The sequence below is a fragment of the Eucyclogobius newberryi genome, unplaced genomic scaffold, assembly GCF_026437365.1.
Source record: "Eucyclogobius newberryi isolate DKJ021-1_F unplaced genomic scaffold, fEucNew1.0.hap1 SCAF_2, whole genome shotgun sequence".
Classification (NCBI taxonomy): domain Eukaryota; kingdom Metazoa; phylum Chordata; class Actinopteri; order Gobiiformes; family Gobiidae; genus Eucyclogobius; species Eucyclogobius newberryi.
Window position 1 is genome coordinate 41,871,533 of NW_027315834.1, and position 23,213 is coordinate 41,894,745.

General features: G+C 40.1%; 2 protein-coding genes across 5 annotated transcripts; one reads left to right on the forward strand and one right to left on the reverse strand.

The window, feature by feature from the left end:
- Positions 1-7,335: 7,335 nt before the first annotated feature.
- Positions 7,336-10,099, forward strand: srsf9 (serine and arginine rich splicing factor 9). 3 transcript variants are annotated; one of them, XM_072455477.1, is made up of 5 exons: positions 7,336-7,426; positions 7,801-7,977; positions 8,110-8,369; positions 9,326-9,498; positions 9,593-10,099. In XM_072455477.1, the coding sequence occupies exons 2-5, from the start codon at positions 7,820-7,822 to the stop codon at positions 9,824-9,826; spliced, it is 825 nt and encodes a 274-aa protein (XP_072311578.1). In that variant the 5' UTR covers positions 7,336-7,426; positions 7,801-7,819; the 3' UTR covers positions 9,827-10,099. The 3 variants fall into 3 exon arrangements, with proteins under 3 accessions (XP_072311578.1, XP_072311576.1, XP_072311577.1); XM_072455475.1 differs by having other exon boundaries at positions 7,338-7,462; XM_072455476.1 differs by lacking the exon at positions 7,336-7,426 and adding an exon at positions 7,447-7,462 and having other exon boundaries at positions 7,798-7,977.
- Positions 10,100-10,728: 629 nt separating this feature from the next.
- Positions 10,729-22,668, reverse strand: sgsm1b (small G protein signaling modulator 1b). 2 transcript variants are annotated; one of them, XM_072455479.1, is made up of 25 exons: positions 22,512-22,668; positions 22,378-22,421; positions 21,064-21,139; positions 18,347-18,509; positions 18,073-18,225; positions 17,932-17,999; positions 17,699-17,841; positions 17,471-17,602; positions 17,277-17,401; positions 17,136-17,203; positions 16,898-17,061; positions 16,644-16,773; positions 16,273-16,399; positions 16,147-16,211; positions 15,927-16,072; positions 15,308-15,436; positions 15,062-15,235; positions 14,911-14,979; positions 13,434-14,555; positions 12,833-12,957; positions 12,679-12,761; positions 12,478-12,587; positions 12,306-12,402; positions 11,645-11,812; positions 10,729-11,532 (listed from the first exon to the last, which is right to left on the reverse strand). In XM_072455479.1, the coding sequence occupies exons 1-25, from the start codon at positions 22,516-22,518 to the stop codon at positions 11,444-11,446; spliced, it is 3,777 nt and encodes a 1,258-aa protein (XP_072311580.1). In that variant the 5' UTR covers positions 22,519-22,668; the 3' UTR covers positions 10,729-11,443. The 2 variants fall into 2 exon arrangements, with proteins under 2 accessions (XP_072311580.1, XP_072311579.1); XM_072455478.1 differs by lacking the exon at positions 22,512-22,668 and having other exon boundaries at positions 22,378-22,440.
- Positions 22,669-23,213: the final 545 nt, after the last annotated feature.

Below are 23,213 nucleotides of genomic sequence, written 5' to 3' on the forward strand. Positions count from 1 at the left end.
TTGAGTCTATGTGGACGGAACTGTGCGCCGCTGTGAGTCTTAAAGGCGAGGGGTTGGCTTTGGCAGGGCCGGCCCAAGCCTTCAGGGGGCCCTAAGCGAAAACATTTTTGGGGGCCCCTCACCACGTCATCAGAATCAGTTTTATTGCCATTGTCAGTAAACAATTCACATATGGGAACTTTCTTCAACGCAAACAAAGCGCACCAAAACTCCAGGGCATCTGTTTGACAGTTAGTTTATTCTCAACACCTCACAAGCTCAAATGTTGCTAACTTAAATCCCACAATGCAACTTGGTATTCCGCTGACATCACCTCTACTCCCTGTACAAATAACACACGTCCCAGATATGTTTTTGGGCGTATTTGTGGGCGTTAAGGGTCAACAGCCACATTAGCACATTAGTTTAAATTAATGAACAGGGGGGGTCTGGGGGCCCTCCCCCAGAGATTTTCAGATCTTTTTTGGGTCTTCTGGTGCATTTTAATGTGGTCCAGCCGGCTAAAGTAAGAGTAAAATGTTGAGGTTGTAATGCTATAAAATGATGATGTGATGAAACTGTGCCAGGAGAAAGTGACTAAACCCAGTTATTAATACATTATGGTACTTAATTACTCAATACAATATTGGCTATGAAAAATAATTATGGTCAAATTGATTCATTTTAACTGAAAATGTAAAAGTAATAGTTATCCTTACTAATTTATCTTTTACAGCTCCCAACTGTTCCTGCTTGCCAAAGTGACAAAACAAGTTATATTAAATTAAACAAATGGCATAAGCATTGCTTGATAAACAATTAACACTGATAAAACAGTGCAAACATGTTATTCCCAGAGAATGAACAGAACTAGAAGTGAAGGTCCAAACCTAGCTGTAGTGAAGAGACTGCATTTCTGCAACTTTGCCACTTTTGTAAAAAAATATATAGTATTATTCTATAACAGACGTAATCATAATATGTCTGGTTATTTTTCACTATCAATTTATTATAATTTATAACAAATAGTCTAATGATGCTTTTTAAATAAATTGTAATGTTTTGTTGCTCTATTAAAAGTTAATTACAATATACAATATCAGAACATCACACACTGGACTCCTGCATGAAACAATGCTGCGATGTGATTGGCTGAAGGACCTGACATACATAAACCTTTACGTTCCTCTCATTGCACTTTAAGAAGTCAAAGTAAAACAGACATCATGAGTCACGATTGATCTCACACATGGTGATATGAGAGAGAGGGACGTAAACTCAAACCGCTCATCTCTGACTGAGGCTGCACAGGGGCCCGGGACAGGGGCCCAGGACAGGGCCGCACACTGTTCACTCCAAAGTTTCACGTCAAAGGTTCTGGACGAGACGGCGCTCGTCCGGACCGGATCTCCGCCTCTTAGTGACCTGGGGCATAGACGCCGCCTCACCGGCCTCACCTGCAGCTAACACTACCGGGCTGGTGTAAATGTTAAGCTTATTATCTTTCATTCAGACACATATTGTGCGCGGGGCAGAGCTCTCTTCGCCTCCAGCCTGAGCGAACTAACGTGACAGACTCGTGTTGTTTCAAACAGCAGCATTAACCGTCTCTTTGTAAGAGAAGTTCAATACCTGGAGAGTGTTGTTGAGTTTGCAGTTTCTTTACATCGTCAAGAAGTTTATTCTTTCGTTTTTCGGCATCGGGGGGATATATTCCTCTGGACATGAGGACCACGCAGGGACCATGTTGTGTTGTGTTTATGTTTTGCTCTCGTTCTGCTCGCGCACAATGAAGTTGCCCAATCAGCGCAGGTTTGGTGTCTTGGTTGCCAGATTGTCATTACAAATAAATGCGGTTTGTGCGTTATATGTTACCGCTGTGTGCGCTGCCGCGCCAGCAGCGCTACTACACTAGTGGCGCACGCTGCGCTTGCACTTCGCATAAGACGGGTTGCCAGATTGGGGGCCCTATTAACGCCTCGGGGCCCTACACGGCTGCTTAGTTCGCTTATAGGCTGGGCCGGCCCTGGGCTTTGGTGAGCGTTACGTCACAAAGTGAAGCTACTGTATCCTCAGTGTAGCCCATGACGACCATCGGTGTCTCTCTTGTGCGTCACGGGCCAGACAGAAAGATCATCAAATATCGAGATATTATCATAAGCCCCAACTTAGACTATTAGACTTGAAATTACGCATGGAATAGAGGTTCATATAAAAATCTATAAAAACGCTTATAATAGAACAATTCAAATAAATTATATAAAGTTAACAATCTGGATGAACTCCTCACTAGTCAGAAACTCTTAGTTATGTATTTATGTTTTGTCTCTCTTTGCTATTGTGATTCTTTTAATTTATTTGCCAGAAGAAGGAAAAAGACGAAGAAAAATGTTCTATTCTGCTGTTAAAGTCGTTAAAAACAGGGGGAATCCGAACCAACGCAAACAGGAGTTGAGAAAGTAAAATCTGATCCGAGATTCAAGTTTGAGGAGAAGAGGCGTTTCCTCGCGTCCATGAACATGAATATGGGGGATATAACTGGGGAGGATTTAGATGGCACTGCACAGGAGGGACAGTTCACACAGTCACAGGAGATACGGGTGTAAAATACATGTTTTAAGCTGTTAAGATAGAAACTTAAACTTTATTGGAAGTAAAAGTAAGATGAGTCTCTTGGGGTCTATGAGATAGTAATCCTCATCAGTTGATGAAGAAAAGGTTAAAAAGTCTAAAGTCTAAAGTTCTGATAATTTTTCTGACCAGAAAAAGCAAGTATAGGCTGAAGAAATAAGTCATAAAATAAGGGAGCGTTTTCAAGGAAATATGATTTTCAAGGAAATCTGATTTTTCCCCATGTGGGACAATAAAGGAATATCTTATCTTATCTTATTACGATGGACCAGAAAATGTTCCTTTCTCAAGAGGGCATTGGATAAGACAAAACGTACTGCCCCTGGAATTGATCAAATTTCTTACTGTAGGATAAATCATTTAAGTGAAGACTGTTTGAACTATTATGTGTGGCATGAAGGGATTCCAGCAAACCAGGCAGTTACAGACCTATTGCCTTGATTTGTAACATTTGTAAGATCGTGGAACGTTAGAAAAATTGCTGTATATTTTCGAAAGTAAAAATGTGTTATTCCCATATCAAACTGGATTTAAAAGGGGCAGACAAATTAATGACCCAGTTATATGTCTTGAAGATGACGTAAGAAGAGCTGAAGTGAATAAACAATCGGTATGTGCAGTATTCTACCTGCGTTGCATCAATGAAATTTACCCATGTGGGACAATAAAGGATTATCTTATCTTATTCTTTAATGTGGAAAAAGCATGCGATATGTTATGGCGAGATGGTCTTTTGATTAAATTGCATAATATAGGTATTGGAGGGAAAATGTTTAACTGGTTAAGGGATTTTCTAAAAGAAAGATCTAGGAGTATCAGAAGTATCTAGTTACCACCTTGCTGGCAAATGGAACGTCTCAAGTCAGTGTGGTGAGTTCTACCATGTTTTCTATTATAATAAATGATGTATTTTCAAGTATTCTGATTGGTATGGGTAGGTCATTATTAGCAGATGATGGAGCACTGAGGAAAAGGGGGCAAAATATGGAATATGTAAACAGAAAGATACACGAAAGAATAGACCTTGTTGAAAAGGAAAATTTAAAACTATGGAAAGAACCTTGAAAGGGTAGAATCATCTAATTTCTTTGTTGTTTTTTTGCTCAAAGGCTGATTTGGAAGATGCATATTGAGTATAATCAACAAGTATAACAGTGTTCTTAATCTTACTATGGGGTAGAACTTATATCACTAACATCAAATCTTCCCTTCGTCTCTAAAATCCGTGAAAAAGTTGTAGTAAAACAGCTTTGTCGCCACCTGCAGGACAATAACTTATTTGAAGTTTTCCAGTCAGGGTTCAGAGCCCACCACAGCACTGAAACTGCACTAGTTAAAGTCACAAATGATTTGTTATTAGCCGCTGACGATGGACTGGTCTCAATCCTGGTTCTGTTGGACCTCAGCGCAGCGTTTGACACCATCGACCACAACATTCTACTGCAGAGGTTAGAATGTGATGTAGGTGTTGGAGGAACAGCCCTCAGCTGGTTTAAATCCTATCTATCTGATAGGTTCCAATTTGTTAATGTAAACCAGAGCTCCTCACCAAGCTCTAAAGTAATTTACGGTGTGCCACAGGGTTCGGTACTCGGTCCAATTCTGTTTACTCTTTATATGCTACCATTAGGCAACATTATCAGAAAGCATGGCATTAACTTCCACTGCTATGCAGATGACACTCAGCTGTATTTATCAATGAAACCTGATCAGAGCGATCAAGTAGACAGACTTAGTACTTGTGTGAAGGAGATAAAAACCTGGATGACACTAAACTACCTGCTTCTTAACCCTGAAAAAACCGAGGTCATTGTGCTTGGCCCTAAGCATCTACGAGACGCTCTATCTGAGCAGATAGTCACACTGGACAATGTCAGTGTAGCCTCCAGTTCTACTGTAAGAAACCTTGGAGTCTTATTTGACCAGGAGCTCTCATTTAAAGCTCATATAAATCAAGCTTGTAAAACAGCCTATTTCCATTTGCGCAACATCGCCAAAATCAGAAGAATCCTGCCTAAAAGTGATGCCGAAAAACTTATCCATGCATTTGTAACGACTAGATTAGACTACTGTAACTCCCTGCTTGCAGCGTGTCCTAAAAGCTCCATAAAAAGCTTTCAACTGGTTCAAAATGCAGCAGCAAGATTACTAACAGGAACAAAAAGAAGAGAGCACATTACGCCAGTGCTGAAGTCTCTTCACTGGCTCCCCGTCGAGTCTAGAATCAAATTCAAAATTCTACTCTTGACCTACAAAGCCATAAATGACATGGCCCCATCCTACCTCAAAGATGCTATAGAACCATATCATCCAAACAGAGCTCTTCGCTCTCAGAATGCTGGCCTTCTGGTGGTGCCAAGAGTCTCTAAAAGTACTGTAGGAGGTAGAGCGTTTAGCTACCAAGCTCCTGTGTTATGGAATCAGCTCCCGACCCATGTTAAATATGCTGACACAGTCTCTTCATTTAAGTCCAGGCTTAAAACGTTCCTCTTCGAAATCGCTTATGGTCAGAGTAGTTAGGAACTGAAAGATAAACCCACAGCTTCAGCTACGCTGCCCTAGGAGTAACTATGCTGGGGGAAGTATGACAGCTTGAGCACTATCCTCTTCTTCTTCTGACTACTTATGCTATCAAACAATATTTATTTTTTGATTCCACTTGCAAACTGTTCACCGCCTTCTTTTCTTTCTCTCACTCCTGAGGACCTGTGGACCCAGATGCCCCTCCCCTGGTGAAGTGGTCCCTGCCCTGTGTGGACGGTCCCTCATCTGCCTGAAGAGTGGGTCCAGCTCGCCTCCGACGGTCCCTCTTCTGCCTGAAGAGTGGGTCCAGCTCGACTCAGACGGTCCCTCTTCTGCCTGAAGAGTGGGTCCAGCTCGCCTCCGACGGTCCCTCATCTGCCTGAAGAGTGGGTCCAGCTCGACTCAGACGGTCCCTCTTCTGCCTGAAGACTGGGTCCAGCTCCAGTCTCCTTGTGTCCGTCTGTCCGTCTGTGAGAGTCGGATCTCTCCTTCACTGGAACTCCTCCAGGTTTCTACGCTTTTTTCCCAAAGAGGTTTTTTTGTAGTTTTTCCTGGCCGAGAAGGAGAGTCTAAGGACAGAGGACCCTGGGACATCGTCCCTCGCCACCACAGACATTGTCTGACTTCATCGCCACCACAGACATTGTCTGACTTCATCGCCACCACAGACACTGTTGATTCATTTCTCCCTGTGGCCCTCAGAGGCAACTGTTGTTGTGATTTTGGGCCTTACAAAAATAAATTGATTTGATTTGATTTGAACATATATTTACATCGCTCTAGTAAAGTCTTGTCTTGATTACAGTTGTGTGGTACAGGCTCCCTGCTACAGGCCCTGTATAAACTTGATATAATCCAAGCTCAGGCATTAAGACTTTGTTTGGCTGCGGTAAGAACATTCCTTGGGTGTGCCCTGCAAGTGGAGATTGGAGAATAACCTTTTGAATTGAGAAGAGAGTGACTTTTGGCTCACTGTTGGATTAATTTGAAAGGACAAGGAGAGGCTCATCCGACAAAAACAGTATTACTGGCATGCTGGGAAAGAGAGCAATGTCGCGTGGCAAGTTTTGGATGGAAGGGGAACATTAGGGCTGTATGGGGGACATGCTGACTGTGTGGGGGTACTCGATTTTGACCTGTTACCCCTTTATAGCTGTGTGAGAAGCGAGCATTTACCTTGCGTTATTGTCCATTAAGCGTAGTAAAAGACATACTGAAGTGAGTTTGTAATCTTGTAGCGAATAAGTTCAAGGTTTGGACTCAAGTATTTACTGATGGATCTAAGGACCCTCAGACAGATGCAACAGGATCCGTTTTTCCATATGTAGTTCAGTAGTCAGTTTGGGTACTGTATGGACATACATCAGATTGTATCAGTGTATATGTTGCTGAAATGTATGCAGTGGTGATGGCTCTTGAATGGGTTGAAGAGGGTACATGTAATAATACTAATAATATAATACATGTAATAATAATCCTTGTCAGTATTAAGTCAGGAAATGTTACTAACTTAATATGTGAAATTCTATTTTCATGTTCTAAATGAATGAGACCAAACAGAGATATATATTTGTGTGGGAACCCTCTCATTTGGGCCCATTAGGAAACAAGGGAGCTGATAAACTTGCAAAAAGAGCAACAGAGAAAATGGTTGAAGTATAATTTAAATTCTCTAGAACTGAAGGGAAGACTAAAGTCTTAAGAATAATTAACAAGCAGTGGCAAGATAGCTGGGAAACTGCAAAGAAAGGAAGCCCAGATCGAGAGGAAGTTCAAGAAAAATGGACATTCTCCTGAGCAAATTTAGAATTGGACATCGTCACTTGAATGATAAATTGTATTTGATTGGATGTTGATTTGATGTGATGATTGTGAAGTGAGAGTGTATGCTATGTTGAGGTTTTGTGTGAGATATAGTACTCTGAGGCAAACTATGATGGATGGACTGAAAGTACTAGGTTAGGACAAGTAAATTAAACCTTTGCAAAAATCTGATGCAGTTTGGTGACAGTGGAATGGGGAGGAAATATATACGTAACTTTTTGGAGGGAATTGGGCTTAGTAAATGAAATAGTAATTATTAATGAAACCTGGAGATGGCAGTAATGCGAAGTATCGGGTGCGAGCTGCCGATAATCTTCAAAGAAGAAGAAGAAAAAGAAAGGGGCAGTGACGTCATGAGTGGAACCTTTCAATGCGCATGAGCTCCAGGTTCTTCTCGGCTCCACCGAAAACGCGGCTAATGCTAACTGTTGCTAGCACACAACAAACGCAAATAACTCAATAACTAGAGGTGATTTCGAAACTTCAGCTTGCTTGCCCTTTTCTGGTAATGTAATCTTACAACAACTGCAGTAGTTGTCCAATATGTGGAACGTATAGGTTTTTGACACCCTATGCTACCCTTTTATTCGTGTACATGCCCTCGTGTTAGCACATTAGCTTCTCAGTACACCCATAACCTTTGTTGCGTGCAGTTGAAGTAATATGGGTATTCGTTTGTGCATGATACTACAATTGTAAATCTATGCTATTATCTGTTCAACTTGTTTCTATTTTAAGTGTACTCCCACATATGAAGATAAGAAGTGCGCAGACCATTTGAACTTCCTGATTGTGCAAAGGAGAAACTCTACCACTGCCTTCACCTTCATTCTGTGTCAGCAGTGCCAAATACTCCAAAGCCATGTCAGATGGGAGGATTTATATTGGGAATCTTCCTATGGACGTCCAGAGGAGAGACCTGGAGGACCTCTTCACTAAATATGGAAAAATCCGTGTCATTGAATTGAAGAATTACAGTGGTTCTGCTCCTTTTGCCTTCATTCAGTATGACGACCCACGGTGAGTTCTTTGGATGTCCTGGATTAACAAGCCGAAAGCATCCTCCTTTTTTTGGATCCCAAAAGCCTGGTCTGAGACTGAACAAAGGCGTGAAAGGCCTGCAGTGGTAAGGCATTGTTTGCTCTGTTTTAGGGATGCAGCTGATGCAGTCATTGGAAGGAATGGATTTGCATTTGGAGATGTCAAACTGCGTGTGGAATATCCACGGGAATCTTCAAACCAGTTTGGCCCAACTGGAGGCGGCAGAGGAGGAGGAGGAGGAGGAGGATTTTCACCAAGAGGAGGAGGAGTAGGAGGAGGAGGAGGATTTTCTCAAAGAGGAGGAGGATTTGCACCAAGAGGAAGAGGTGGACCTCCATCGAGGAGATCAGAATTCCGGGTGATGGTCACTGGTAGGTGGACGTCATGAACCAAAGTTGTTTTTTGTTTTGGTTTGTTTTTGTTGTTTTTTTCCAAAGAAAACTGGAGGTCAGGACAATAAATGGACAGTATTTGTCTCATCAGATGCCTGCAGCAAACTAGTAAATGGAAAATAAAAAAATATCTAACAAGAAGAAAAAATCTATGTTAATGTAGTTCCGAAAACAAGTCAAAGGTAAATGTGGTAGGCAGAGGAAATCTAAAATTCTTTCAATGGACATGATTCAGTGATGGTTGTTGGTCTTATGGTGGACGAAGGCTCTAAAACAGAATTTCAATAAAGTGAACCTGTTTGGAGGACATGGATGCTAGGAGATGGGCACCAAGAGTCAGGCAAATGTGTGGACCAAAGGATAAAAAAAAAGGTAGTTTGGACATCATCCAGCCTGCTTTACTTTTCTCACCTTGTGGAGGATGGAGGAACCCAAGGCCTAGGAATGGACATGATAAAAGTGATTGGCAGTTACAACTTGTTTTGCTCTTATCCCGGACTGTAACTGTAACTGCTGTAGAGGACCACATGAACTGTAGGACATTTTAAAGGCTTATATATAAAAGTACAAAAATAGGGACAAGGAAAAGCTGAGTACCACATGAGGAGATGAGGTCCAGTCAGCTCTACAAAGGCATGGGTAACTCTAAAGTCAATCTGGCCATTATGGCAGCACAATCCCAAACAACATTGGGATGGCTCAATGGTAGGTGTTTTATTTTTATTTTATTTTTAGAAAAAAAAAGTTGCATGGTTATATCAGATGATGATATGTTGCAATTATAAACCTTTTGTTCCCCTCCAATCAAGTTCATTATACTGCCTTACCTTTTTTTTTTGTTTAATTCATAATTATGTAAACCAGTATCGAGTCAAACTGAATGGAAAAAAATCTTAAATTGTCCTACATCTTAATCTTTATGATTTTAATTTCAGGCTTGCCAGCAAGCGGCAGCTGGCAAGACCTGAAGGACCACATGCGTGAGGCCGGCGATGTTTGTTACACCAACGTGGAGCGCTCTGGAGAAGGTGTGGTGGAGTTTGTCCGCAGAGATGATATGGAGTATGCAGTGCGCAGACTTGATCGCACAGAATTTCGCTCACATCAAGTATGATTGCTGGCTTTTCCAGTCCGATGTTTTTTTTTTAAATTATTATTCTTACTATTTCATATTTTAATTATTATTTTTCTTAACTTTTTAGGGTGAGACCTCATTTATTCGTGTCTATGAGGACAGAATGATGCCCAGCTGGGACAGACCAAGATCCCGCTCTCGCTCCAGATCCAGAGGGCGCTATTCCCCTCCATATTATAGCCGAGGATCCCCCCCTCCACGCTACTCAACACCACCTCGCAGTGCTATGCCTCGCCGTAGTAGTCCGCCACCCAGACGATACCAGCCGCAGTACAGCCCCCCTTCACGTCACTATCGATGAGAAAGTTCGTTTTTGGGATTGGGGATTTTTACAATGTATTTTCTTTTTACCCTATACCTTCAATCTTTTCTTTTAATTGGTACATTCCATCTAAATTCAGTTTCTTTTCCTGATGATATTATCACAATGTGTTGGGCTTTTTTGTAGTTTATTTTTAAGAATGATTAAAGTTCAATCATGGTCCTTGTAGCCACTCAAGGGAAGACATTTTTCAGTAGCTTTGTATCAACCATGTTCATATGGTGCATTTTCTTAAAATGCTATTAAACCTACATTCACTTCTGAGCTGTGTGCTTGTTTACCTTGTAAGTTTTAAATACAATTAAATATTAGTCACAAATGCAAACGATGCAAAATAAACATTTTAATACACAAATGAAGTATATGGGGTGATTCAGACCACACTGCAAAAATAAAATATTTAAATGACAGTTTCAGTTCAATATAATCTAGACAAGTCAAATACTACAGTTTTAAGGGTATTGCAATATATATACATTTATAATCCTTCAACAGTGTAATACTGTAATACATTTTTCTCCACACAAACGCACTATAAACTGCATGTGTTAACCATAATATTGAAATGACAAAATAATTAATCTCTTTATATATAGTAAAGCCATTGTTAAGTTATACTTCAGTGTGCTTTTTAACATTGAATTAATGTCATTGTAATTTAAAACCAGAGCATTAAACAAACTGGTTGTAAAAATACTAGCAGTGTAGTAAAATGGAAAAAATAAAACATTAAAAATATTTTTTTTAAAAAGACGTTTTTTTTTTTAAAGCACTAGGTTTAGCATAAAAAAATGCTTGAGGTATAAATAAGCACAATTGACGAACCTTGAAGGTCAGATGGGAAAATAAGAACAAACACTTTTGAGCTGAAAGTGAAATTTGCAAACAGGCAAAACCTTCAAATGATGATACCTATATTGTGTCATTGTGTTACACTGCAATACACTGAACTCCATACACAATGTTGTGTAATGCACAATTCACAAACTTAAAGCTTGTTACATTACATACAGCAGAAACCATTAAGGCTCAAAGGGACCTGAATAGATCAATAAATGGCTTGGTGAAGTAAACCAGCAGGCACACATCCTACCAGGCTACATCCAAACACAGAAAGGTTTGTAGCAGTAAGTACAACAAGCCTCAGATAATTATCACTCACTGTTGTTTACTTAGGTGCACATTTGGCAAGAGTTTCAATCATAGCTACGCCTTATGGAAAACCAAAATCGGAAATGAAATAACATTGTATTTCGAGGCATACTATAGAACCATGCTAGCTACAACTTTTACATTGCCTTGTGATACATTGGTGAACTGGATTGCAATATCCCTGAAAAAAAGTGTAAATTTAAGGCAAATCAAACACACAACCTGAAGCAGTTTTAACTAGGACACATTCACAACTAGTACTACTATATAATGGCTACAACTCACATAATGTGCTGACCATCACTGTATTCTCTTAAGTCACAAGGCGCAACTGTAGGGAGGTGTTTTGAATTTGAGGAGAACATTTAAGTGTACCAATTGGAATCTTTTTTCTTAAATTACAGAAACACTGATGTTTGTACAGTTTTGATCTGCATGACTCAATTACTTGTTTTCTATGAGCAATTGCACTTTATGGACCAAGTCACGAGCCATATTCAGGACTTTTGGCATGTCATGTCGCTCTGCCATTTCTGTAAAAATCAAAGCATTAGATCATTATATTATTATATAATAAATTATCATTATTATTATTAACTTAAGTAGATGTGTCGAAACCTTTTACTGTACGCATACTGCTCTTACCATTGAAGAACTTGATGATGTCTGTGAAGTCCATGTTATTCTCTAGGATGATATCTTTGTACATCTCGACGAGGGCAAGGGCAATAAAGAGCACAAAATGCTCAGAGGACGTGTGCATGGCTGCCCAAATAGTTTCCCACACCGAGAACACATCGTCATACACCATTTCTGTTCAAAATACATTATGGTTAATTATACATTTCTTACCCATGATGATATTATATTCATTTAAAGGTGCACTGTGTAACATGGAGATAGTTTTGGCTAGAATGTTCCACAGTATAGTCATCCATTTTTTTTTATTTCTCAAAAATACTTTCTAAAACCATCATTCTTATAGTGAAGAGAGTTGCCTCTCCATAAATTCAATTCAGTTTGTTTTTGTAGCGCCCAAAATCACTACAGCAGTTGGCTCGTGTGCCTCCCAGAATTTTTGATTCAACAAACAGAAAGTCAATGAATCAAACAAACAAACAAACAGTAATTAGCAGATTAAACAATGTTCTGTCCCAGAGCATCCCTTGTCCTTCACCCTCCTTCTCAGCAAGAAAAAGCTACACAAACCTGACTTGTAACTTGGCATCACATGTGAACACTCACAATCAGAAAAAATTACACAGTGCACCTTTAAAACTGCAATTTTTTCTATTTCCATATTCACCTCTTTTAAAGTCCAGCAAGAACCAGCGATAGCAGAAGTAAAAGTGTGTGTAGTCTCCATTCTGCTGCATCAGTTCAAACAACTCTGAGTCAAGGATCTAGACAAAACACATTATTGCACTCAGACATTTGAACAGCGGCCAACTAAATAAAACCAAATACACTATATTTACCTGGATAAGAGAACGCATATTGGCAAAGTGAGTGTCCATAGCACCACCGTGAGGAAAGTTCTGGTTCATTCTTTTCATCAATTCAGTAAAGCAACTAAACGCCATAACCTCTGAAAAAAGAAGAAAAATCAAAATCATGACATGATGCTATAAACTGTAACATTTTACAACAATATCTTGTTTGTGAATAAAAACACAGACCATCATCCAGAATAACAAGAAGAGGAGCAAGCAGGTCACACATTCCCTGGACATAACCTATATCGAGATGCAGCCAGACATAACTGCAAGAGCAGAAGATCATTGATCAAGGTCATCGTAACATGTCAGAAAATAGAATAAAAATGCTGCGCACCTGCACATAATGTTACGAAGCTTCTCTAGGTTTTCCGGAGTGAAATACCAGTATGTTCTGTCACAACGTCGAACATCTTTGTCAATACGATGTAAGTTTATTAGGTACATGTCCATTTGTTCCTGCTAAAGAAACAATTATATCAAACAAGAGAGGCTTAAGGCAGATGAAAAGAGAAAGAGGACACATATTCTAAATGAGATAGGAGCCTGACAGGATGCAGAGGAGTGGAGAATATATAGACAGTGAAGAGAAGAATACTTTCAAAATGTTTCAGTGACAGAATACCTAATACCCACATAATTCCTTTTATGTAACACGGTCCAATCAGAGAACTGTATTCTGAATACTTTTGAAAACATATTTTCAGTTTTTTTGCACCATTATTTCTGAATTTGTCACTGATTTGAGAAGAAAAAATGGCATGTACACACCAGACGAGCTTTAATTTATATTTTTCTCAATAATTCCATGTAGTTTGAAGCCTAAAATTCATGATCAAATACCACAATCTATTCCTTTGATTTGATGAAAGTAACTGTGGTACATGTGTTTAGTTACTTCCCAACACTGTATATAGAGAAGGAAACTACTATTTTACCGAATAGGCTTGTTCTTCAGAGGGCTCTTTGCACTTAACGTCTCCCTGTGTGTCCAAAGCCTTTACTTCAGAGAGCACATTCTCCATCTCCAGCTCCTCCTCAGACAGGCCCAGGTCAGTGCCTTCAGGACTGGTGTTGCCAGCGGTGTCCAGATGGTCCAGGTCTTCGGACGCAGCCTTCTGCCTGTGAGCCAGTCTAAATGGAGGCGCTGCCAGAACTGTCAATGTCCGGCCTCTTATGTCTTCTGAAGCCACACATGTTATTCCAGCGGGGATGTCTTCCATTTCCAGAGCTGAGGGAGAGTCGTCCGAGTCCCCCGTGTCTGGAGACTGCCTGGACAGCGACAAGCTTCCTCTGGAGGCCGACTGTAGTGCATTGAGGACCTGTCTAACGGGTGAGTTTGTACCAAATTTCTCACTTGATATTTCAGCTGCTTTCTCTTTGATGGTTTCGGAGTCTGGCGCTGATGACTCACTGAAGCCAGTTTGGATTGGTGAAATTGGTGGTGAAATGTGGACACCGTCTTTATCAGGTGAAGAGTCTGCAATAATGGTTTTGAATTTTTTTGCCTGTAATGTCAAGGTTTGACCAAGTGGGGGCGCTTGAAAGTACTCATTGTGTACTTCTGTTACTAACTTAAGTACATTAGTGGTTTCCGTGGGCCTTATATTCATATTTGTATCAATAGCTTTTAAATCTATTGAGGAATTATCCTTAGTCATTTTCTCTTCTCCAGTGCTGCCATTCTCTTGAGATTCAGATTGTTCTTTGGCAGTACTAGTTTCCAAAATGTCATCTGCATCTACTTGATTAGTGCTTTGCTTTGATTCTTCTGCTTTTTCTGTTGCTATAAGTTCAACCTCACTGATTGGTTCATTTGAGGGGAGGGGCTCAGCTGTGGCTTCGTCTGTGGTGGCGATTGGCTGAGCGATGGCAGATTCATTTGTTAACTCAGTCTCAAAGGAACTGCACTGTTGAGCAGGATTGAGAAGTTCTTCAACTGGGGGAGCGTCTGAAACACTTTGGTTGTCTTTATCTGAGGAAGCAGAACGGCCATCTTGTGCCTTACTAGTTGTGGCTGGCGGCTCAGTCTGCTCCGATGTTTCAACAGACTCGAACACCTGAGGAAAGAAACCGTATTCAAAAATGACTCTTACAGTTTTATATCGAAGTACCTTACACTTGGAGCTGTTGCATCTATCAGCCAATTACTGATACATTTAAACTAATTTAACCATTATGTAACGTTTTGGTTAGAATGTCCACCACCTGCTTGTCTCCATGGTGATGTTATTGCTTTTCCTGAATGCTACACAGTATGGAATTAAATGTAGTTATCTTCATTCTATAATTTATTCAATTACAGGCATTTTTATTACAAAGAAATTCAGAAATGTCCCTGAAAAACATGCATTGTTTCTTTGAGGGGCGCTTATCCACAGATCTGACCTGTAACTTAGCCTGTAACTGCTTTACCTGTGCACTACTGGTGGAATCGCTCAGAGACTGGGTATTCTGGTGATCCGTGCTGCAGCTGAGAGAAGACTGGAATAGAAAGAGTGAAACATAAGGAAAGTGGCCAACACTCATTTGTAGTTGAATGTAGTGGTTTGTGTTGATAACATACGTCTGTGCTGATAGTCGAGTCCCGCTGCACCAGGCTCCGCTCCACACTGGCCCCAGATAAACAGCGGGCCAGAGCCTCTATATGCTTCTGCTTCTCTCGCTCACGGACTATGGCCTCACATCCTTGCCACTCCTTCATATTCTGCTTGTACATGGTACGCATCTGATTGTCAATCTGAAAGAGTTGAGAGACTGCCTGCTAATGTTTTTCTAATGTCAATTATAATGAACAATAGTGAAGCAATACCTCTATCCTATTTTTCTCTGTCATCGTGAAGTCATAGTGTCCCAACAGGAAAGGCCAAACTTCTTTACGCAAAGATGGAGTCACTCCACCAAAGTACACCAGGCGATGGATCTCCTTTTCTTCATAGGCCTGACCACAAACACTTGTTAAAAATGTTTTCCTTTCACAGTCCAATGTCCAAAAATAAGGAAGTAATTAATTCAATGAATGTATTTCTGCAAACTGAAGATATGATTCTTACTCTTCTAGGCAGCTCTAAGCTCAAACACAGACGCATATTTTCTACTTTTACCCACACGCTGCTTCTATTGGTCAGTCTTTGTCATGTTCAGCGTGACTCCTACTTTGTTATATTGTATTTATTAAATACTGATGTACTGTAAAACCTTGGTTGTGTGATTTAATAATTAAGGATTAGGCAACCAAAATGCAAGAAACTGTTTGCCAAATAAAACAAAACCATGAACCAGATCATGGGAGCAACAAATCAATTAACCATTGCATTCCAAATACAACGTTGTTGACATAAAAACATTGCCTTAACACTAAACTTATATTCCTCTCTAACTTTCATCCCATTATTTATCATATTCAAAATTCAAAAGTCCATTCGTCTTACCGAGCTGTCTTGGAGCAGTGTTCCCCAGACTTCTGGAGATAAACCTATGCGTGCATTGGTGGGAATATCTGGGTCCACTATGACGGGGTTAACCAAAGCAGAGAGGTGTGTCCGTACTGTGGACAGGTGTCGGCAGTACGCAAGCCCTACAGCAAATACAAATTTGTTGTGGTGACAGAAGGACATCAAATATACATTTAAAGCATGGGCATATACTCACATCCATAGAAGGCCCGAGAAATTATCTGGTACTTCATGGTGTCGCATAAAAGCTTGATTGGAGCTCTAACAGAGACTGTTAAAAACCTGTTCTTATTTGCATCACTATTTTGATTATTATTCTTACCGCTCTTGATTGCAGCCATTGGGTAATGAGCTGTCAGAGGAGCCGTTTTGTGAGCAGGAGGAACAAGAGGACTTTCTTTGGGTCGGCTGCCACATGTTTACACCTTGATCCATCAGCTCAAGTGCCACTGTAAGACAAGACTTCTAAATATGGAATTGAATAAGGTTTCCTCTACTGTAAATATAGACCAACGCAAAACGCAGGAAAAACAAACCAAGTGGATGACGATATTTGTCCACACATCCACAATAATGATGTGAACATAATGTGAAATGGACACATAGATGCTAAATGGGCTCCACAAAAATGACCTTACGTTACTTTTTCCCAAAAATATTGTTTTAAGCAGCAGAGTAATAGCAGAAACTTACTGAACTCTATTTGATTACCAGGAAAGAGAATACGGAACACATAATCTGTTGCTTCATCATCCTCTTTATCTGATACAGAGTCACAGGAGCCGTGTGGACTCCTTTTTCTTAACTTTGGAAAAACCTTTCCCTGCAAACAAAAAGGTGCAAGACATTGTGTTCTTTTTTCTAATAAAATGGGTGTGTTACTGATTTTAGATGCACAAAAATGTTATATGAAGAATTATACAAGGTTAACCTCTGTGCACACTGACCTTTCCCCTCTGGTTCCACAGGGGAGGATCCAGCTGTCCGTGAGGTAGAAGTCCAGTCTCTAAACAGGTGAGGAACTGGAGTAAATGGCCTCCTTTGGGGAAATGCAGAGGAGGTTTCTGAATCCCATCTTGGCTCACCAAAACAACTGTGCCCCCACTGTTAACTGAGGAGATATCACAGTGAGCATCAGGATCTGTTACATAAGACACTTGGACAAACCCAGGCCAGCTCATGTACCTTGCTGATGACAGTGGAGATACACAATCTCCTCCAAACGTATAGTCATGGCAAAGTCCCAATAAACACTACAAGAAACATTTTAGACTCAAAATACAGCAAAGACGATATTTTAGAGATATTTAACTGTTTTAATCAAACCTTCTTTCGGAGTCCAATTCACCCACGTTGCCATTCATCAGTTGATTGGGCGTCCATTTTAGAGTCATCAGATCAGCAGTTTGATGAAGAGAAAGGTATCCTGGGATAGCCTCCATATCGTCCCTCTGCCATTTGAAACAAAATGCATGTAGATAAATGTGAATCATTACATCACAGCAATGTGTTGGACTCACCGGCTGTACAAGAACATTGTTCTTGCCGAAAAGCAGAGTAGCTCTGGAGTTCTGGTGAAGTGATTCCACGTATTCTCTCACCCATGTGAGAGGCCGGTCATCCATACTTCCACTGGACTGCCTTTTCTGGATCTATGTATAAAGCCAGTATAAATTACTCTTTTAATAAAGTACTTTTTTATTGTATGGTCTGCAATATTTCTTTGTTTTGAACAAAGGTTGTTGCACCAGAGCTGGCCGTCTGGAGGGGGAGTCCTGTCGACAGTGTCCACTGTGGATGCGATGTCGCTGCACCAGCTCATCAGCAGAAGGGTCTGTCCAGTAGTGGTCTGCTGTCTTTACTTTAGTGAACTCCAAAGCACATGGTCCAACTGTGAGGAATACAGTCAACTCATTTTACTTTTACTTAGAACATGGACAGGATTTGTTTTACTGATATCAAACATATTTGTCAAGCATACCCAGAAGTGATGCAAGAATTGGTCCATCGACAGGATCCATTAGCATGGCTTCCCTCTCATAATAAGTACTGCAACAAAGATATTGACAGCTTGAAATATAAATTCACTAATTAAATCTATCTGCATCACATATTTGAATACCTGCAGTTCTCTACCAAGTACAGAACAATTTTGTCTAAGAGCTTTTCCATCAGAGCAGTTCGAATCCAGAGATGTTTTAGTGCCTGTGGAGGGAGGTTTCCCAGTTTGGACTGGCGGCTGCGATCATTACTAACAGAAGAGCTGTTTTGTTTGCTGAAAAAAAATAACCATAGCATAGATATTGTATCAGTCTTCAAGGATCATTCAAAATCCACCAAGAAACAGATAACACATGTGTAAATCATATAACAATTGTAATAATAGTGGCCTTCACTTGTTTTCGATGAGTTGTTCTAACTCCTGGACCTTCTGACAAAGTTGTTCAGCTGGTGAAAAGTTCTTGGCCACCTTCATAAATAGCGCTGCCACTTTATTACTGCACAACAAACCGGCTATACGGCGCTTCAGTCCATGTAGCACACATGCTTCCACTACAGCTGTAAAAAACAAACCACACAATTATTTGGCTGTGACCCTGCATTAGTCAGACCCTGCATTACGTTTAAATACATATGGACATGCACAGGCAGAAATAACGCTAATTAATGCTGTTGCTTGTTGCTATGCTATTGTGAACCGCTCCAGTTTGGATGTTAAATATACATTTAGAGAGTATTGTACTCTACATTTAGTGTAATGTAATCCACAGGTGGGCAACAAATGCACATGAGCACATTTCTGTATAAAATTGGCTATTGTAATCTATTACTACACTATAATAATAATAATAAATATAGCCGCAAGCGGCAATGATCGGCCCTCGCTACGCCGCCGCCACGCCGCAAGAGGAGGGGGCGCTAACGCGCCCCAATTGTCCTTTTATTACGCCTACTGCTGAATCTGTGACGCTGTCACATCTTCTCCCCTTTGTTTTACCATCAAAAAGCTATTTTATTTTGAATTCTTGGCAAAATGTGCGGCTTTGCCGCACAGACACCGTGACTCTTTGAATAAAAATGTGGATAACTTTTGATGGTCCACCCCTGAAGATGAGTCTCACCAAATTTCAGGTTAATATGTCTAACGCCCTAAGAGGAGTTTGTGAAAGTCTAAAGTGTAAACATGTTCTGGCGATTTCCCCATTGGAATAACATGGAAGGTTTCGGTCATCGTTACGGCAACGCCATAACAATTATGACATGGGTCTCATTGACTTTTTTGATGGGGATGCCAAAATTGAGTTGTGTGTCAAATTTCATATAATTTCGCAAAACTAAATATTTAACCTCCATATAAAATCTGTAGGGGGCGCTGTGGCTCCAAATTAATTTATTTCACTTCAAGTAGGTTTAGGGCAAAGAGTTTAACAACTGATTCTAATTTGACGCAATTCGGACTTTATCTGCGCAAACGGCAGAAATGTTAAATTTGGGAGATTTCTGAAATTCTTGCTACAGTTTGCGGCTTTGCCGCACCGAGACCGTGAGAGGTATCAATGTAATTTGGATAACTTTTGATGTCCCACTCCTCAGTAGCATTTTCACCAAATTTCAGCTTTTTAGGGCCAACGCCCTGGGAGGAGTTCGTAAAAGTACGACGTTTGGAAAAACTCCGAAGTCATGTTTAGCCATTTTTGAAGCAATATGGCCGACATTTGGTTGGGCGGACGGCGTTGCCGTAATAATATTTTTTACTTCTCTTGTCACCATCTACCTCTGCGCCAAATTTCATGATTCTACGATCAGATTTTTTTTGGGTCATTTCCCATCTCTCAATGCATTTTTGGTACATTTGGGGGCGCTGACGCGCCAATTTTTTTATTTTAGAAAAGGGAAATAGCCAGAATGTAGAGAGGCACGATTTTTAGAGGTGTGCAAATTTTTGTGACTTTTCGTCAATGTTCACTGGGTGAAAAATAGGGGGGTTGGTCCCGAGAAGAAGAAGAAGAAGAAGAAGAAGAAGAAGAAGAAGAAGAAGAAGAAGAAGAAGAAGAAGAAGAAGAAGAAGAAGAAGAAGAAGAAGAAGAAGAAGAAGAAGAAGAAGAAGAAGAAGAAGAAGAAGAAGAAGAAGAAGAAGAAGAAGAAAGAATAATATTCCGATGCGAAAACAATGTTTCCCATTTTCCAAATATCATAAACTATACATTTTCGGAAAGCGCTCGCGCTTTCCTACCTCATGGCGTGGGTCCCTGGTCACTGACGGGTACTTTCGTTAATTTTGAGTGGGCTCCGCCCACTTTGTGTTTTTGGCCCTCTATACAGTAATAATGTTCATTTTTTGCATTACATGCTTATATGCACGGAACATGCAAGAGATGGGGAACGTATTCGTGAGGTACTTAGCGCAAATGAGTGCTTTATATGGGGATGACGACCGCGAAGTGCTCGTTTAGTGCGCACTTTTGCACGGGCTTCGCCCGTTTACAACGGTAATGTTCCATTTTCCTACTACTAATTAGTATGCACGGGGCGTGCATGAGTGAAGGAGTGCGTTAGTGAGTGTTTGGAAGTGGGCGAGCGCTTTGCGCTCGATTTCGTGCGCACTATGTGCGCACTTTCGCAGCCGTGCTTCGCACGGCCTTACGAGATTAATAGGCCTCTCGCCAGCTTGTGGCGCTCGGGCCTAATAATAATAATAATAATAGAATAATTGTAATCCAAAACTTGAAAGGGGCGGTTTAAAATGGGGCCCACGGGCTACAAAATGCCAAGGGGAAGCAGCACTTGTAGCTGTAGGAGGTGAGAGTATGATAATAGTCTCATTAATTGGCAGAAATAAACCACTCACACTTAACATTTACTTTACCAGTCTTATATCTCTGTCATTACAAAGTGAAACAATTAAAAATTTGAAACAAACAACTGTTCCACTGCCAAAACGGTTTACTACCACAACAACTGCTCTTAAATAGTTTTGATGTGTTCAATCTAAATGGCACTATAGTCTCTACCTTAAAGATGACAATTATATCACAAGCAGCAGCAACGTGGAAAACTGTGTTACTTATACAGTATCAGTACAAGAATAAAAAATGAGATACAATATATTTACCACAGAATGATATGATGTGGCTGCTGTCTGCATGCACAAATTTTCTTGTTACTGCTTCCTCCATAATTTGTTTCACCTGCAAAACAAAGAAACAAAATGCTATGTTTTTGTCACTCATAATAACCTGTTAATGTGTGAGTCATAACTGCTGTTTCAGTCTGCAGGGGTTCCCATTTTGTGTCCATTGACGCTGACGTTTCATACAGTATTGTTGAAATGGTAATAAACCTTAACAGTTGAAAATGTTCATTTATAAATCAACCTGCTTTTAAATAATACAAGATAAATAAATTATAAGGTCACATACTCTTTTTTCATGATGATTATTATTTGCATATTTGTGAACCTCACCTTCAATTACATATAATAACACTTCCTCTTGTTTGAGTAATTTCTTGACCCATACCTTTGTTCAATATCATTTTGAAGTGACACCTGATAATTGGCTCCTCAAATCAACTCAACTCAGAATCAGGCAATCACATCTTTCACAAACCGTTTCATGAAATTTGGAAGATATTTTAATTTGATTTCCGAGCACTCATAGAATTCACCCCCCAAAGACATGGACAGGTTTGATGGAAGAGTCATGAATGTACTATGGGCTATAGTAGTCCTTCGTAGTGCGGGTTTATTCTTGGGTAGTGAGTCACAGGTGAGGGGGAGCACAGCAACATGAGCTGGGAGCCATCTCAGTAATGAATAAAACATTGAACAGTCACTGAACAGTTTTGACAGGCCCCAAATCCCCTATTGTCTGACTTTACCCTTCATAAACACTCAAATAAGTACAATCAACTCATGTTTCAATGTTTTCAAGGTCACACTCAAGTTTGATTGCGGTAAGTAACGTAGTAAACACGGATGAAAATACTGTTGGTCCCGAACTTTGAACGTTTAGGGCATGCTGTGCGTTTATAAAGCGTAAGTCCCGTTGTGAGACATAATAATAGAGATACGATCATTGAAATGATCATCGCTTTCATCAGCACTAACATCATCCGCATCATCAGCATCAGCACCATTGCTGTCACCATCCCTGTGCGCGTCATCATGTTACGCCAACAGACGGCAGCGAAGCCAGTTCAAAAACACAATCAATCCCGTGCAAAAAGCCTCCAGCTTTACATGAAGCATTTACATGAAACGCTCCTCGTCATCGTCAGAATGTATTTGTGCGTGGCTCGTGCAGCGGACCTCGGCCTCCCAAACACACACAAGCTGCTACTAGCCTTCATAAAAGCCTTCATAAAAACACAAAGTGACAATTTACGCACAATAATAATAATAATAATAATAATTCAAAATATGCACCTCTTTCTTTACGTTGCGCAGCAATTTCTGACGCGTCTCAGCTTCTGTCAAAGGAGAAAACATGAGTATAATATGTTCCCATATGAAAACACTGATGACACACTCACGACACGCATACAGAACAGCTGCCTCACCTCCCATGGCTAACGTGGAATAAGAAGCAATTAAACGCAGATAAATCTCCTAAAAGCGCGGAGGGTTGAAGCTGCACGGGCTCCACTTGACCACCAAATTAAATCTGTCTGTTTCCGCTTGAACCAACTCCCCTTTAAAGTAACAGCAACGCAGGCTACGCTGAGCATACAACACATCACACTAATATATATATATATATATATATATATATATATATATATATATATATATATATATATATATATATATATATATATATATATATATATATATGGCATATGCAATAGCAGAACGTTGCAGTCAACAAGGGAATTATTTTTTTGTCAATGAGCAAATCCCTAATATGTTGCACAAAATGAGCTGTAGGTCTAATGAAGGCAGTGCATATTTATTTGTTTATTAACCTTTATTAAGGACCTTTTGAGATCGAGACCTCTTTTTCAAAGTAAAGATAAACGTAAACATTGAATCATCAACATATAATTTATCATTAAAACTCAATGACAACATAAGTCAAGCAGACACAGGCAATGCATCAGTCATCCAAGGCTTTCTCAATTTTCTGTGTAGACAACACCATAAGTCTAAAACATATAGTATTTGTACTATGCATGGATCCATTTTGAATGAATCTTTGATAATCGTTTTTTTTTTTTATTTCATAATTAAAGGTCCGCTATGTAACTTTTCTAGTGAGGAGT

Coding starts and splice junctions, on each gene's coding strand:
- srsf9 (XM_072455477.1), top strand. CDS start 7,820: ATGTCAGATGGGAGGATTTATATTGGGAATCTTCCTATGGACGTCCAG. Junction 7,978..8,109: donor ATTCAGTATGACGACCCACG/GTGAGTTCTTTG, acceptor GCTCTGTTTTAG/GGATGCAGCTGATGCAGTCA. Junction 9,499..9,592: donor CAGAATTTCGCTCACATCAA/GTATGATTGCTG, acceptor TTAACTTTTTAG/GGTGAGACCTCATTTATTCG.
- sgsm1b (XM_072455478.1), bottom strand. CDS start 22,440: ATGTTTTCTCCTTTGACAGAAGCTGAGACGCGTCAGAAATTGCTGCGC. Junction 17,062..17,135: donor TCTCCACTGTCATCAGCAAG/GTACATGAGCTG, acceptor ATATCTCCTCAG/TTAACAGTGGGGGCACAGTT. Junction 16,073..16,146: donor TTCTCGGGCCTTCTATGGAT/GTGAGTATATGC, acceptor TATTTGCTGTAG/GGCTTGCGTACTGCCGACAC.